At 36.2% G+C, this 17,637-nt stretch overlaps 1 protein-coding gene across 1 annotated transcript in view; it reads right to left on the bottom strand.

Moving 5' to 3' along the window:
- Positions 1 to 8,031: 8,031 nt before the first annotated feature.
- LOC149302320 (rho guanine nucleotide exchange factor 10-like) overlaps positions 8,032 to 17,637 on the bottom strand; it is a 56,071-nt gene continuing 46,465 nt past the window's right edge. The window contains exons 26-28 of the mRNA XM_089482420.1: positions 17,420 to 17,594; positions 11,298 to 11,420; positions 8,032 to 8,558 (exon numbers count right to left, since the gene is read on the bottom strand). Of these exons, the coding sequence (XP_089338546.1) occupies positions 8,032 to 8,558; positions 11,298 to 11,420; positions 17,420 to 17,594 (825 nt within the window). The remainder of the gene's footprint in view (positions 8,559 to 11,297; positions 11,421 to 17,419; positions 17,595 to 17,637) is intronic.

Genomic DNA, 17,637 nt, shown 5'->3' with positions numbered 1-17,637 from the left:
TGATGTAATTACGGACAGCACTCTAGCCGGTTTAAAATGTGGCTTATGTGTGTTAATGCTAAAGTCACCATACATGAAGGTAAAATGAGTGTTCTGTATTATAGCTAAGTAACAACAGATGTATATGCTATATTGCAACTGAAACTGAACTATGCAATATATATGGAAGGCTTAGCCTTTTCCAGGATGACCACTCATAATACAACATGAAGACAGTAATGTGACCTCATAATTCTCCTGCAGGTGGATTTATCTGGGTAATATGTAGTCTTCTACCAGTAGGCACTCAATTTATAATTCCAATAAGACATTGAATAAAGAAAGTCAAATGCACATCCATGCAGGTAGCTTTACTTGCATTAACGAGACAATTTTCATTTTGATAATTAATGCAAATCTGCTTACATCAACAGTGCCAAAGCAAGCTGAACGCTACTAAATGGGAAATTCTGCCAACTACACTACAGTTACATCCAAAAAAAAGTATTTGATTGACTTGCCAGCACCAATATACATGTGATTAAAAATTACACACTTTTATTTCATCTCAACATTTATTAATGTAAACCAATTTGTTTTACTTCATATTTTGTAGATTTTAAAAAAAACAACCACTGATTACTGATCATCAAAATTTTTATTGTCATGACGTGCAGCCTTAACATGTAATCAATCACATTGTAGTCTATACTTTACACATTATACTGCTTCTGCTTTATTTCTCTGTGTGTATATATATATATATATATATATATATATATATATATATATATATATATATATATATATATATATATGTAATTATTTAACAAAGTTGCTAGGTCAAAGGATTATGGAAAATACTGGTAATCACTATCTTTTGGAGTAAAATAATGGATGTTTCTGTAAACATGATTTAAAGCCACCAGATAAAAGAGTTCAAACTAATGTTTAATTTTGACCAGGTATTTAGTTTAGTACCATGTAATAGATCTAAAGGATGCCTTTGGCTATGGTGACGTGCTGTTAAAGCATATTATGGTTAGAACATCACTGGCCATTTATGTTTCTAACCTTTTGCTAGGAAGTTCAAGTCATATTATTGTTCTTCTGTGGAAAACATGTGATGTGTTAAGATAACATTGAGTAACGTGTGTACATACAAAGGTACATGGGAAGAGTGGATTAGTGTAGATATGCTTTGTATTTCATTTTTGTTTTCATGAATTACAAGATGTCATAAATCTGGAAAAAAATGATTCATCATATCCAAAACAGATATGGGAAAATATTTATACAAAATAAGTTTCTGGCATTTAATGCATCTGAAGCCCTGGAATCCCTACCAATCTGTATTACGGCTAAGCATTTTAATCAAACATTGGTTACCTTAATGTGTAGTTTTGGAGTCAGCCCAAACGTTTTTGGATTTTTAATTACATTTGACATGAGCTTGGTTTTGTTGTCATCTGCTTGGTGCTTTGGGCCTAAGGAAGTGTCCTCTAAAGATTTTATATTTTATAAATTATTTTGCTTCCTAGACATGGAGCACTCAATGTCGGGTACTTAACATAAAGTAACTAACTTGAAGCTCTCCGTAAGAATAGCAGATGATTGTATGACGTGCTTTCTGGTACCATCATTGGTTTTAGCATTATTTTATATCATTGACATTTTGTATGCTTGGAAAAGCAATGAATTGAATTAAATTAAACATGTGCTATTAACTTAAGTATCATTAATTATTTAGGCATGTGCCGAGCTGTCTTAAAAAAAACAGCGGGTGACGCAAATATGTAAATCAAAAATAGGACAATGACGTGTTGGGGAAGTGAATGAACTTGTAGTACATCAATCTTAATTTTGGCACAGGACATAAATATAGGATTAATTTTATTTCTTTGCATTACAGTTTGTAATTAAACTGTAATCGTTTGTCTGAGTGATCCTCAACGTCGAGCAGAAGTATGTGATTATCTGAGATGTTTCATACACAGAAAGTGTGCCTTTTTTAATATTAAGTCTTAGTTATGTAAAATGTATGTTTATTAATGTTATATTTTAAGGTAACCACAATTTAAAGAATGATTAATGATATACTTATATATATATTCAGGTTTAGTAGAAAGCTTTGTTGGGAATTAATCTTTATGATTAAAGTAAGTGTTTGATGGATCATCTTTTTGGTGATGATAGTATACCTGTATGATGCAGTAGATGACCTATAAAGATGCTGCTTCACCTACCCTGATAAATGGGAACTTTTTCAACAAAAATTCAGCATTGGGGGGGGGGAGTGCCACTGCTGAATGCCCAAACCCTTCTCATTATCATGTAACATGTTGTCTCATTCATAGCTTTTGTCATGGGAAACAGAAAAAGCCTCTTAAAGTTGAAAGAATAAAATGACAGATCTACTGGGGGTCATTTGCTTAATATAGTAGAGAGTCAAAATAATGTTTTGTCCAAGTGAAACAGCGCCTTCAAAAATGAATAGTTCCCCATTCCAGCAGTGCCTCCCCTTGCCAATGCTTTGTTTCAAATTGACTATTTCCTATTTTAGGAAAGCAGTACGACTTACAATTATGTTATGTAACAATTTGGTTTTAAACCTAATTTTGGCCAATTATTTTTGTCACACTGTTTTACCTTTAAACTAATTTAAAGATGTTGAACCTTCACTATCTTCACCACTGCGGTAATGTGCCTGTGCAAGGCCACAAAGGAACATTGGGTGCCCAGTCTTCTTCTTGGGCCACGCTCCCTTCCTTCCCTCCCTGGTAAAGCCAATGGAAAGCCAGATCCTTCTTGGTGCCTCTCCAAACCACTGATGTCTTCAATGGAATGTGGAAGCCAAATTTACCCGTCAACTAATATTTCGATATTTCTTATGGTTATACAATTTCCTTTAAAATGACTTTTTCGTGTCCTCTTTACTCCCATCATAGAAGAATGCATATCAAAGTACACTGTAGCAATTTAGCAAATGTTAAATATTTAAATTAGTGGCAAGCAAAGGCTTTTATGATAAAATAATCAAGAGCAGTGGACTATGCTGCGCTTTATATGGTACAGATGTCCTCAATCCTTATGTTGCATTTACTAAAGCAGTGGTTTACAAAATTGAAAGATAAAGTAAACTGGTCATAACTAATTCTGTTTACTTTACCCTCACATTTTTATATTATCATTATATACAAATGTCATGGAAGCAAAAGCATTCTTGAATGACGCTTCGAACGTGGCAGCATAACAACTCAAACCAACAGGTCTACGAACAGATTTTGAGATATGTGGACCTTGTCTTGAAATTTCAAACACAAAATCAAATTCACATGCCATTTTTATGTGGTCTGTGGATTGAAGTAAACAAATCTGATTGAGAAGTAGAGTTCTACACATTTAAGTGAAGCAGAGGTCTATGGAAATAAGCAATGCTGAGGATGTGGTCAGGGTTACATAAATATAGAAAAAAGCTCACTCATTCATTGTCAGTTTCATGCACTTCGAGAGCTAGTGGTTTGTGAGGTAAGAAGCTTTTCAAAGACTATAAATTAACATAAAAACAAACATTGACATTTTGGTGATAACATATTTTAGCTCAAGAGCAATAGTATAGGTCACAATAGCTCTGCCATGAACAAATTAAGCAAATTCATATAAAAATGTTAAGGTTATTGCTTAAAATGTGTAATGCATTTGAACACACAGCAATGTCTGAAATCTACATAAACCTTATGCCATAATCATTTTTAAAGTACCCATATTTGCATTCTGGATTTTCTTCTATAATGTTGAAGTGGAAAACAAGTTATTTTTAAGTTATACGCTTCTCTTGAATGTAAAAACCACTTTAAACAGACTAAACAAGAACTATCCATGCAAAATAGAGCTTCTGTTAAGTAGAGCAAGTTCAAGTTGGACATTGCAAGTCTCCCATTTAGTTAAACGGGGTGCTTGAGTTAACTTGTCAGTTATGAGCTTGAGTTTGACCAGTGACATATCCTGGTCCAAGCAATCAAAGCAAACACACTATAGCAGGGGTGTCCACATTTTTTTTGCAGTGGTCCACTACTTCAAAAATGTATGTGTACATGGGCCACACTCATTTTTCATTGAAAGAAAATATGGCCTTTTATCTGTGTACTGCATGCTAAAATAAGGCTCATTTGGCAAAAATGGAAAAGCAGTCCACAAACACACATGCACACAGACACTCAGCAATAACAGACACCTGGATACTCACACCAATTAGACACTCAAATTTACACACACACACACACACACACACACACACCCACATAAACATACCCAGATACTCCAACTAACACAACCAGGCACACACTAACCCAAAGATACATGTTTACACACTAGCATACCCAGACACACACGTACTAACATACCCAAATAAAACCGCTAACATGCAAAAAGACATGTTCATACATAAAAATACCCACACACACTTACAAACATACCCAGACACACACTTTCTCTAACATACCCAAACACTTGTACCAAGATACCCAGACACACAGTCTGTATGTTGGGACTTACCTCTTTATTCATACGCATTTAGTTTGGAGGGGGCAGCTCCACTTAGTACAGCATTGGTTGGAGGTGCAGTTACCGCTACAGATATAATGTGAGCCATACCTCAATGACCAGAGGGCCTCATTTGGCCCGCAGGCCACATGTTGGATGCCCCTGTGCTATAGGATGTGGTGGGGTCTAGTGCACATACAGCTCTGCCTTCCTGATCATTGTATGTAATGAGAGGCCAAGATACCAGCAAACACTTGTAGCAAGCACGGTTATATTAAAACATAGCTTTTCAATGCTGGCTCATGTTATCACAGGGGAGTTTACTACATTACACTACTCATGGATGCCAGCTGCAATTATTAACCCAGGACATGCCAGAAAGGTAATCTTTACTCAGGGATGGAAATCTTAAGTTTTTGCTTAAACATATCAGTCTTAAATGTAAATCAGACAATGGAAGATTAGCATTCTTTATTTGAGAAAAAGAAAAATCAAGTTAATGGCTTTTTAAAAAAGAAATGTACACTCTATAGCCATTTTCATTGCATATTACCACTAAGAGGCTACAAATTTAACCCCTTAAGGACCGGGCTAATTTTTCGTTTTGTACCCTGTGGGACCGAGGCTGTTTTGACACTTTTGTGGTGCTTGTGTTCAGCTGTAATTTTCTCCTCACCCATTTAGTGTACCCACATAAGTTATATATTGTTTTTTTCAGGACAAGATGGGCTTTCTTCAGATACCATTATTTTGATCGTATCATCTTATTTACTATAAAAAAAATTAAAAAAACATGGTGAAAAATTGAAAAAAAAAACACATTTTATGACTTTTATTTGAAAAATCTTTTACTCACCTAAAAAAGCAAGTAAAAAAACTAGCTAAATAGATTCTACTACTTGTCCTGAGTTTAGAAATACCCAATGTTTTTATGTTTTTTTGCTGTTTTTTGTAAGTTATAGGGCAATAAGTACAAGCAGCGTTTTATGATTTCCAAATCTTTTTTAACAAATCTGGTCAGTCTGCCTCCATCTCCTCTTTGGAACATCTTTGAAGCCGGTTAACTCAATTTAACCCATTCAAACCATATATTTTTGAAAACTAGACACCCCAGGGTATTCCAAATGCTGTTATTTTAACCCTTTCCATGCACCAATTATACAACTACACTTTGTCAAACTTTGTAATAGTAATTTTTTTTATTTTTTTTCCCACACAAATTGTACTTTGGTTATAGATATACAGGTGCTGGTATATGTCACTGTCAAACAACACCCCAATATGTGTTCAGCAACATCTCCTGAGTACAGCGATACCCCACATGCATGGGTTTGTCAGATTGTTTGGCTGGTAAAAGGCTACTTTTGGGGCATGCGTAATTCAGGTGGTCATTTGGTCATTGTGCCTCCCTCTCCTCTTTGGAATATCTTTGAAGCCGGTTAACTCAATTTAACCCATTCAAACCATATATTTTTGAAAACTAGACACCCCAGGGTATTCCAAATGCTGTTATTTTAACCCTTTCCATGCACCAATTATAGAACTACACTTTGTCAAACTTTGTAATAGTAATTTTTTTTATTTTTTTTTCACACAAATTGTACTTTAGTTATAGATATACAGGTTCTGGTATATGCCACTGTCAAACAACACGCCAATGTGTGTTCAGGAACATCTCCTGAGTGCAGTGATACCCAACATGCATGGGTTTGTCGGGTTGTTTCAGATTTAAAATGCCACATTTGGGAAGTGCGCTTTTTTTCTCCATTTTGGTCAGTCTGTACCTATGCCCTATCTTTGAGCTAGGCCACTCCAATTTATCCCATCAGCCATTTTTTTTATATATTAGACACCCCTTGGGTATTTGAAGTGCTTTTATTTTAACTCTTTGTTGAGATTTTTGAGAAATTTTAGCACTTGCTCAAAATAATAAACTTTATTTTTTAATTTTATTTTTTTAATACTTTTTTTATATTTTTTTTTTACACATTTTGCTGGTACTGGATGGTTCATCTAGTGACATCACTGCATAATTATTTTTAAATGTTAGCACATTTTTTTTTTAATTTTTTTTCCCATTTTTTATTTATTTTTATTTTTTTTGAATATTTTACTAATCACATAGTGATTAGAAAGCTGGGCTCCATTGACTTGCATGGTTGAATGCAGTACCTGTATTCAACCAGCAAGTGGAGCCAGTTCTCTAGAGGGTCTGGAGACCCTCTAGCGAACTTTTTCGTCTTTATTGTTTTATTTCCCGGGCCGCCGCCATCTTGCTTGATGGCGAAGATCACCGGCAGCAGCGGCTGTGACCGCTCTCCGGAGCGGTCACAGCCCACCCAGAGGTAAGTGTTTGGTGTCGCTGGATGCCTCCTGAGCGAGGCATTCCAGCGACACCATTTAAGTTTAGGAGGCGATCGTTGATCGCCTCCTAAACGCTTTTAAAACGGGCGTCCGCCGCCATACAATGTATGGCGGCTGTTGACGCCCCGGGGAGGGGCCAGACATGGCCCCCGATGCCGATCTCGGCCTTACTGAATGCCTCGACATCGAGGCATTGCAGCAAGGCCGTTTAAGCGAAGAAAGTGATCCTTGATCACTTTCTAAGCTTATTGAATTTTTTGACGGTTCAGGACAGTCAAAGGTCATTTAGTGACCTTCTTGTTATGACGGTCCTGAACCGGCAAAGGTCGCGAAGGGGTTAAGAAATTATGCAAATTATTGAATATTTTAAGTGCAAGGTGCTGCATTACAACAATTATGCAATCAATAAACAGCTCAGTTGTCAAAAAATGTAAAACAGCACACATCTCTTTTTTTTAATTATGCTTTTTTAATAGTGTCATATAACATTTTCTGATTTGGTGGTATTTATTTGGGACCATCAAACCACGCTTATTGTGTACATAAGACTCAACATCATGTTAAATTAATATATTATTACAAGCCTTAGTGTAAAGATAATAAATCAAAGAAAACAAGGGAATGGATATCGGTGGATGAAATTCAACGTCTTTGTGGTGATGGTAAATGTCTGGAATTAATAGTAATCTCTACACGTGAGTGAATCACTGAATCTTAACTTGAATCATGTCCTGTGGTTATATAGCATTATGATACACATGGCTTCTCATATTCCCAAAGGTTTCTCAAATTAGTTTACAGATAAATTCACACTGTCAGGTGCAAGCAGATCAGACAGTACAAGAGCATATTGCAGCATTCAGAGTAATAAAAACACCAAGTTAGTGTTAGATATTACATTGGCAGACCCTCTTGACAAGAAATATACTTGATGCCAACATTTCATTTAAAAAAAAACTGTGATTGGGGGACTTTACACATTTGCAATGGACAGATTAAAAAAATAAGTTTAAGATGTTCATATAAGGATCCATATATTTGCAGATTAGATTAGATTTATTATCTTGTATATTTACATGAAAAATGTTTTTTGGTGATATTGAAAAGCTTCAATAACCAACAATCTGAAATGATGCTTTATCCACTTTAAATGTGCAACAATGGTATCTGCCAAACCATAGCAGAAGAGACCAGCTCTTCCTGCCTCTGAGGCTTAAGCTTCTTGTTTATTCTCCTGTGGCCCTGTCCTCCTGATATCACCAAGACAGAGTCTGCTTTTATCTTCCTGCTTTTTTGTCTTGTATTGTTTTGAGCTGGAAGACTTGGGTCATCCAAAAGATCATACAAAGTGCAATCCTCTTTTCCAGTTTCGAATGAATTTGATCCATGGGATAAGGTTAGAGAACCAGAAGAAGAAGACAAGTCACTTTTTTGTGCAACTGACATCAAAGATCCTCCAAGCCAAACGGCACTGTCATGATTTCCTGTAGGAGATGTAGACCCTTCATCATTTTGCTGAACACAGGCGTTACGTAAACCTTCATTTTTGAGTTCCTGGTTTGAAATTTGACTACATCTGCTTGGCGTCCTCTTGTGCTTTTTGTGTACAGCAGTAGCCATGACAAGGAATTTGACAGCGCCATGGTGCGCGTGATATGATACCATTCCCCTTCCTGTAAACAGAAAAGAAGTAATACACTTGTTAATATTACCTTAGGCTGGTGCTAGTATCAAACTATCAAAACTAGTATATGCAGCAGATCATACTGAATTTCAGTATGTGTGAGGTGTGGATAAGCATAGATTCATAGAACTTCTCCAAATACTGTCATATGGGCAAAAAAAAGAATCCTACACTAGACAGTTTTTCTTTGTTCATGTTTTAACTGATTTTTCTGGGGGTGATCACATTATTCTATATTGCACTATTAAAACTATCATGGGGATAGAGCTCTAGCCTTTAGCTAAAAGATTATTTTGTCTTACAAGCTACCTTGTCACAGCTCATAAGTGTTGCCAGTCATACATGTTTTGCTTTGCCTTTCTGCCAAGTAAGCAACGTTTCCAGAGACCATAGAATCACTACAGTGTCCATGTCGACGGGGGGTTTTGTCGAAAGTTTTCCAGCACACCAGAGATTAGTATTGTTCACAGTGTTCCCTGATCTAAACTATGATGATAGATGGATCCTACGTAAGAATTTCCTTGCTAATCGGTCTACTTTTTTCTATCCAATGAAAACAAAGCTTCTTTGAGTTTCAATGTGCTTCCTATGAATGCTCCAATAACAAATTAACACAATGTTTGTTTTGCTAAATATTTTTTGTATACTTAAGGATATGAGTCATTGATTTAAACACGTCATGTTACTCCTGTATTGTCACTAAGGTTAACCATAAACCTGTTTTCAAATGTTATATAATTTGTTTTTAACAGAATTTTAAAAATGTTTTCTTTTCTGCTAATCTATTAGTATGGATAATAATGGAGAATCCTGGCCATTCACACACGTGTTATCTTATTACATACAATGAGTGAAGTATGTTAGGGAAATAGACGGTAGGCATGCCACTAGAACCTTATTAACGTCTTGCAGGCTGTTGATAGGCTAATTTAAATCTAAAGCCAAATTACATTTATATATACACTTGGACACATATCAATATAGAATCTGACAGTAGATGAGAAACATTTGGCCCATCTACTCTACAAATTGTTCCTGATGTAAAGTCTCAAACTCTAATCAGTCCCTGGTCTTGTCTTAGACTCAGAATTGCCATATGCCTGTATGGTCACTTTAAGCTTTTCTGTTGTCTATTTTGCAGAATCCTCCAAATTAGATTGACCCTCTCTTCATCCCCCAGCAAAATGTCATGCAAGAGATGTGTTTGGAGGAAAAATATATGACGTTTTACTAGTCTGCATCCATATACCAGTGCCATGAACCCTAAAATCATTACGTCTAATGCAAGAGATACAACATTTTACTAGACTGCATCCATATCCTAGTGCCATCTAGCCATATGTGGCCATATATCCACTAGGCTAGGTATAGCCAGGTGATGGCAATGGTTAGAACTAAATCTCCCATAATTCTCAGATATACTTTTTCCCAGGATGCTAGATGGTCATTTAGAACTCGACATACTACGCTAGTCAATTGCACAATAACCTTGCTTTCAGCTTAAGAATTTGACATCAATTTATGTTGGTGGATATAAAAACTTTATCTTGGCCTCTGAGAAAGTAAAATGATGCGATCACTTGCAGAGTTTCTTGAAAATTAAAGAGTGAATTTGTCAAGAAAATAAAAGCAGCTTGAAGGAGCAGAGAAAACATGGCAAAACAAAACAATGACATAACCATTAAACAAGCAAGATCACCGGGTGTTCTATGCTCTAAGTTACAAGACAAATAAAGATTAGACATTCCATTAGGCTAGCGACTTTGTAGTCTCATTTTCTAAAAAATAAACATGAAATCTCCACTTTGCTGGGTGAAGAACTGCCCATCATGCAGAGTAGCAGATTTGCAAAATAACCCATTTATACAAACAACACTGTCCAAGATCATAATAAATTTAAAAAAACTAATACATGTGTACAGTGTGTGAAATTGGACATTTGGAGGAGATGAGCCTCTAAGTCTAATGAATATTCATCCCATCGCAGTATGTCCCATTTAAAAGTAAACCCCAATGTCCACTCTTGATGTTTGAACAGACAGTGATTTCTACATATATTGACAGTTCCACCTATATTACATTTCATATAACAATTCAGCATTTCATCTCTTTAAGGTCAAATGTCAGATAATGTAAAATGTCCATTTGGATTGTTATTATCATGAGAATGTCTTCCCTATTTGAATTCTCAAGAAAAACAAACGCACATCCATAATTCAGTTTAAACACTCATTCCTGTGATATCCTTGATCCAGTTGAAAGAATTTAGTTTAATGTGTATTGGTTTACATTAAACTAGACAAATACATTGCAGATTAGAATGGTCACCTATCACAACATACAATTGTAGGGGAGTAATACTCCAAAAACTGTCTTTAGACACACTTTTAAGAGCACCTTTTTGAGATGATGTTTTTGCAACTTCTGTTGTGTAGACAAACTGTACCCAAATTAGATATGTCCACCTTTAACACAAACATGTATATGGCCATAATGGTCCCAATAACAATATTTTTAAAAAGCTTGTGATATTCTTAGTTTCTTGCTAATCACTACATTTATTTCCTCTGACACTTTAGCTGATCAATTTCCCCTGCCCCATTAGCCACAATGTATGTACTCGTCTATGTGAACTCCTCCCTGAGAGCCCCATCAATGCAATCTATAACATCACTGCCTTATGACAATAAAGTAATATTAGCGCTGTGTATATTTGTACACCACTTACCAGTTACTTTTGGAATCCCTTGTAGGCGAGGCACAGGAAAGGCTACAATAACACCAAGATTTGTGCCGACCATTAGTAAACCATGACAAACCAGCAAACTAGTCACTGATACACGCTGTTGCCCTTTATAAACAAAGAATAAAAGTTAAAGTTAATAAAACTAAGAATAAAATGTTATTAGTGTCCATACAGAGTCAGAACTATAGGCATACATTAAAAACGGAAAACAAACAGGACCAAAATGTTAATCCAGATTGCGAATTTACAAGTCACTGTCAATCCTGCTTCAAAATCACTCTGCTGTGTTATTTGATAACAAATATACATTCTGCCAGCCAAACACTAAGCAAATGCATACATTCATTTTTAATTTGCATATATTCAAATGTGTTGGACACATCTCTGAGACATGACATCATTATACAACCTTCAACCCATCTAGTCTGCCCATTTTTCCTTCTGTACCCTGAAATCTTATTTGATCCTCATTATTTTCTTTCTTTTTTTTTTTTTTATAACACCCTTACCCCTATCACATAAATTTGTTTAAAACCTCTCAATGTTTTAACCTTTACCGCTTTAGCTAAAAGGCTGTTCCACCTATCTAGCACCCTCAGTGATTAAGAAACATCCCTAACATTACATCTAGACCTCCGATCCTCTACTTTTAGACTATGACCTCTTCTCCTTTAAATTTTCATTTACGTATTTACCTCAGAAATGTCTAAAGTCAGCAGGACCAAGTTGTAGAAGTAAGTACTTTCTACATTCCTTACATTTAGCATTTGGTCAGAGAAAAGATTTCAAAACACTCGATTATTGCATAATTCAAGATGTGTTTTGGATCATTACATTATAAATATGAACCTGCATTTAGTCACAGTAGAGAGCGACTGCTACTATAACCCTTTAGTTGATTGTTCGTTGAATCAACGGAAAACCAGAAAGCAGCCTCGGGATTCAGAAGGCTAGCCTGACATACACTGGTGTTTTATAGCTCAGAGTGCAGTTAGCTTCACAATGCGCCATTGTCAGCAACAGAAAGGCTGAATGAGAGGATGTTAATGAGGCAACCGCCTACACGAACATTTTATTCAACTGCATCCATGGGATTTTGTTCATGATTAGATCATCCAGAATAAGTATTTTTACTATAAACATTTGGCAAACACGATTCTGTCAAGTGTGTTTCCACGTAAGTAAGTGCCATGTGCAATATGGGTTGCTTATTAGTACATGTAGGATTTACAGAGACATTCTTTAACCCCTTAATGACAAAGCCCATACATGTACGGGCTCAAAATGCATTGTTTTTCATGGGTTTAGGGGCCGTCCATTGTTCTTAAGGGGTTAAAGCTCATCTGTCACTACCATGGAAATACATGTTAACCCCTTAAGGACCAGGCTGTGTTTTACCTTTTGTACCATTGGGACCGAGGCTGTTTTAATACTTTTGCGGTGTTCGTGTTTAGATGTAATTTTCTCTTCATTTAGTGAACCCACACAAATTATATGTTGTTTTTTTCAGGACAAGAAGGGCTTTCTTCAGATACCATTGTTTTAATCATATTATCTAATTTCCCATAAAAAAAATAATAAAATATGATGAAAAATGTAAAAAAAAAACAAATTTTCTGACTTTTACCCCAAAAATCTTTTACTCATCCAAAAAAGCTAATGAAAAAACCTACTAAATATATTCTACTATTTGTCCTGAGTTTAGAAATACCCAATGTTTTTATGTTTTTTTGCTTTTTTCTGCACGTTATGGAGCATTAAGTACAGGTAGCGTTTTGCTATTTCAAAACCATTTTTTCCAAATCTGGTAATTCTTCCCCCCATGTGCCATTTCGGGTATCTTTGAAGCCGGCCAATGCAATTTACCCCATCAAATCATATATTTTTGAAAACTAGACACCCCAAGGTATTTCAAATGCTAGTATTTTAACCCTTTCTATGCATGAGATTCTACCACCAGCCTTTGCCACACTTTGTGTTAGTATTTTTTTGGTATTTTTTTTTACACAAATTGTACTTTGGGTATACATTTATAGCTCCAGGTATACGTCACTATCAAACAACACCCTAATATGTGTTCAACAACATCTCTCGAGTACAGTGATACCACCCATGCATGGGTTTGACTGCTGTTTGGGGTTAAAAGGCCACATTTGGGAAGTGCGCTTTTTTTCCCCTATTTTGGTCAGTCTGTGCCTATGCCCTATCTTTGAGCCTGGCCACTACAATTTACCTCATAAAACCATATATTTTTGAAAACTAGACACCCCAAGGTACTTAAAATGGTAGTATTTAACCCTTTCCATGCATCAGATTCTACCACCAGCCTTTGCCACACTTTGTGGTAGTATTTTTTATTTTATTTTTTTTCACACAAATTGTACTTTGGGTATAAATTTATAGCTCCAGGTATACGTCACTATCAAACAACACCCTAATATGTGTTCAGGAACATCTCCCGAGTTCAGTCATACCCCACATGTATGGGTTTGTCTGGTGTTTGAGGTTAAAATGCCACATTTTGGAAGTGCGCTTTTTTTTTCCCCATTTCGGTCAGTCTGTGCCTATGCCCTATCTTTGAGCCTGGCCACTCCAATTTACCCCATCAAACCATTCATTTTTTTAAATTAGACACCCCTTGGGTATTTGAAATGCTTTTATTTAAATTTTTCCACGTCAGGATTTTTGGGAAGATACAGCGCTAATTTTAGCATTTGCTCATAATAATAAACTTTATTTTTTTTATTTTATTTATTTTACTCTTTTTGGACTTTTTTTTTACATTTTGCTGGAACTGGATAGTTCCTCTAAAGCATAATAATTTTTAAATGTTACCATGTTTTTTTTAAGCTTTTTCTTTTTTAATTTTTTTTATTTTTTTTTTAAATATTTTACTAATCACATAGTGATTAGAAAGCTGGCCTCCATTGACTTGTATGGTTGAATGCAGTACCTGTATTCAACCAGCAAGTGGAGCCAGAGTTCTCTAGAAGGTCAGGAGACCGTCTAGCGAACTTTTTCAACTTTATTATTTTTTTTCCCGGGCCGCCGCCATCTTGCGGATGGTGAAGACTGCGTGCAGCTGCGGCTGTGACCGCTCTCCGGAGCGGTCACAGTCCATCAAGAGGTAAGTGTTTGGTGTCGCTGGATGCCTCCTGATCGAGGCATTCCAGCGACACCATTGAAGTTTAGGAGGTGATCGTTGATCGCCTCCTAAACGCTTTTAAAACGGGCGTCCGCCGCCATACAATGTATGGCGGCTGTTGACGCCCCGGGGAGGGGCCAGACATGGCCCATCATGCCGATCTCGGTGTTGCTGAATGCCTTCGACATCGAGGCATTACAGCAACACCGTTTAAGCTTAGAAAGTGATCATTGATCACTTTCTAAGCTTGTTTAAGTCTGATGACGTGTCAGGCACGTCATAGGTCGTTAAGTGACCGTTTTGCATGACGTGCCTGACCCGGCAATGGACGTTAAGGGGTTAAACAGATTATTTTGAGAAAGATAGGCCTTGGTTCCAATATACACACACACACAGGTATAATAAACACTACCGTTCAAAGGTGTGGGGTCTCTTAGATGTTTTCATGGCTAAACAAGGAAATTTATAGCTGTGCTAACATAGCGAAAGGGTTTTTAAACAATCAATTATCCTTTTAAACGTAAACTTGGATTAGTGAACACAATGTGCCATTGGAACACAGGAGCGATGGTTGCTGATAAAGGGCCTCTGTATGCTTATGAAATTGTTCCATTAAAAGTCAGCCGTTTCCAGCTACAATAGTCATTTACAACATTAATAACATATAGACTGTATTTCTGATGTTATCTTAATGGACAAAATTGGCTGTTCTTTCAAAAACAAGGAAACGTCTAAGTGACCCCAAACTTTTGTATATCTGTGTGTGTGTATATATATTGGAACCGAGGCCTATCTTTTTCAAAATAATCGGTTTAACATGTATTTCCAAAATCACTTGGTAAAGGTTCAAGCATTGTTCCAACACAAAACACACCTGTGAACAAAAATCAAAGATCTAACAATTAACCTTAGACCTTAGTTGTAATGGCACATATGGCACAAGGCGTTCCTTTGAAATTCTGACATAATACTCTCAACAGGAAGCATCTGTGTTAATACAACTGACAATTATAGCTATAAATAAGTCTGCTGTTGTAACAATAAGTGTTGCATACTTAGCTTAAAGAGATATATTATTAAAAAAATAAGCAGTGTAACTTTAAGAACAGTGTAAAATAGATTTTACATGTTATATGTGTTAAAAAAAAACAAACACCAAAAAACACTGATTCAGTGTTTTCTTCATAAATGTCGTCATTAATTTGTTTTGCCTAATATCTCATCTGACTACATTTCTGAAGAGGATATAACATTTGGGCCAAATCAGAAAGGCATCTGCAGGGCTACAAACATTTTGAAACCAGGACATCTTTGGTGGAGGTGGGTCTGGTATTACAAAGGATGCCACCCAAGAAGGAGCTATTTATGATGTGTCTTTTTATTAAATTAACCACTAGACTGAAAATACTTTAACAAAAGCAGGCAGAAGGGTTGCAGAGGGTTGTAAGATGATATAACTACCATCAGTCGTGAATTACTTATGGCAGTGGCAATATTTACTGTCCAGAGGCCAATGAATTAAGGTACTGAGTGAATATACCATCTTCTCATGCTCAGCCATTTGCGGTCATAAGACAAAACGTAGGCATAATGACAATAAAGCTCATAACTACAGCTGAGAACTGTTGCCCCCAATTCAGGACCACCATGAACATCCTTGGGGAAACATTGCTTTCCAATGTCTACTTCAGCAAGTATATATTTTACTGGTAGTTAGGTTATGACACATTAGTTTACAAACCTGGGTGGCTGTAGGTTTATCCATACAACCCCCAGAAAACAAAACGTGACTTAAAAACATCATCAGAAAATAGTGGGTTTTCTTACTGTATGCTTGTTTAACCATTTCACATCCATCACATATATGTTTGCACCCATCCCCACCCTGCAACTTAATATAGTATAAACAGATTATGCAGCTGCTTGGGGCCCCAATTGATCCGAGGAGCCCGTGTGGCAGTGATGTGGCACAGATTCCTCTTAAAATTATATCACTATAATACATTTTTGTTCATTAACACATTTGTGATCATAACTATTATATTCCCTTATTCATGTATAATTTTATCAATGTGAACTCCATACAAAATCTACAATCCTTTAAATGTTTCTGGAAAGTTATTCTGTAATAAGAAGTGAAGCGTGACCTCACAACTAATGGTATTCGGGTCAATGCAGGGCATTATCAGAAAATAATGATTGCAATTTGCTGTTTTCTGTCACCATTTTCAATGTACAAGTGGCATTACTATCTTTGTTTTGTTAGATGACAAAATGACAGAGCAGGGGCAATACATTATCTTTCTAAGCACCCTGAGATGTTTACATAGTAGTGGCACATCGTAGACCACCACTTAGCAGCTGAAGGCCAGGAAAATATAGCTAGAATGAACTCTGTTTATGCTGTCAGATGTGCCCGTTTCCATTGTGGAGAGAAAATGTTGTGTGTATGTATTTTGACAGTCCATCCACTACACGACTGCGGTGGGGCACATTCATTGGCATTTCATCACAGCGGGGCAGATAAGTGTAGGAAGTTACAGTAAAGCAGACATAGAGATAGCTTGCTTTATGCTTGGCCTTACAACAAAAAGCATTGCTCAACTAATAGTTTTTCAACATCTTAATTTTGGATGCATGTGAAATATTATCTCTATCAGATTATATCTCTTGTTTCCTTCTTCTGTTTTCCGACTCAGAACCACTTTACTATTATTTATTTCATTTTCTATTTTGTATACGGTATACCGGTTTTGTTTGAAGAAGAAAAGCATCCATTTTGAAAGATTCACAAGGTAATCTTTTGAAGAAACAACACAAATACACTATTAAGTATACATTAAATGTGTTCTCTGGATGTTGTTAAATTGGCGCTCCAAGTTTGGAGCAGCTGGGTTTTTTTGCACCTTTTTCTTGGTCTAAAATCATCTATTTCTGGTTTAGCAGTACACTAAATTACCTGGTAGCATGTTGTGTATTGGAGTTGCTATGTTAATATCTTGCAGGTGCTCAAATGTCTCTGTGTGAAACAACCTTAGTGTGGATCCCGTGGTGAAAGCAATCCAGATTCCAACTCCTGCCACAGCCATGTGAGAGACCACCATGCCTTCCTCCTGGTGAGCATCGAACTGGTGCTAGACAAGATAAGAATAAAAGTAATTATACAGTATATACATA

The sequence above is a fragment of the Sceloporus occidentalis genome, unplaced genomic scaffold, assembly GCF_023333645.1.
Source record: "Sceloporus occidentalis isolate IW3139 unplaced genomic scaffold, rSceOcc1.0.p SCAF_19, whole genome shotgun sequence".
Taxonomy (NCBI): Eukaryota; Metazoa; Chordata; class Lepidosauria; order Squamata; family Phrynosomatidae; genus Sceloporus; species Sceloporus occidentalis.
This window is presented reverse-complemented; position numbering and strand designations above follow the sequence as displayed.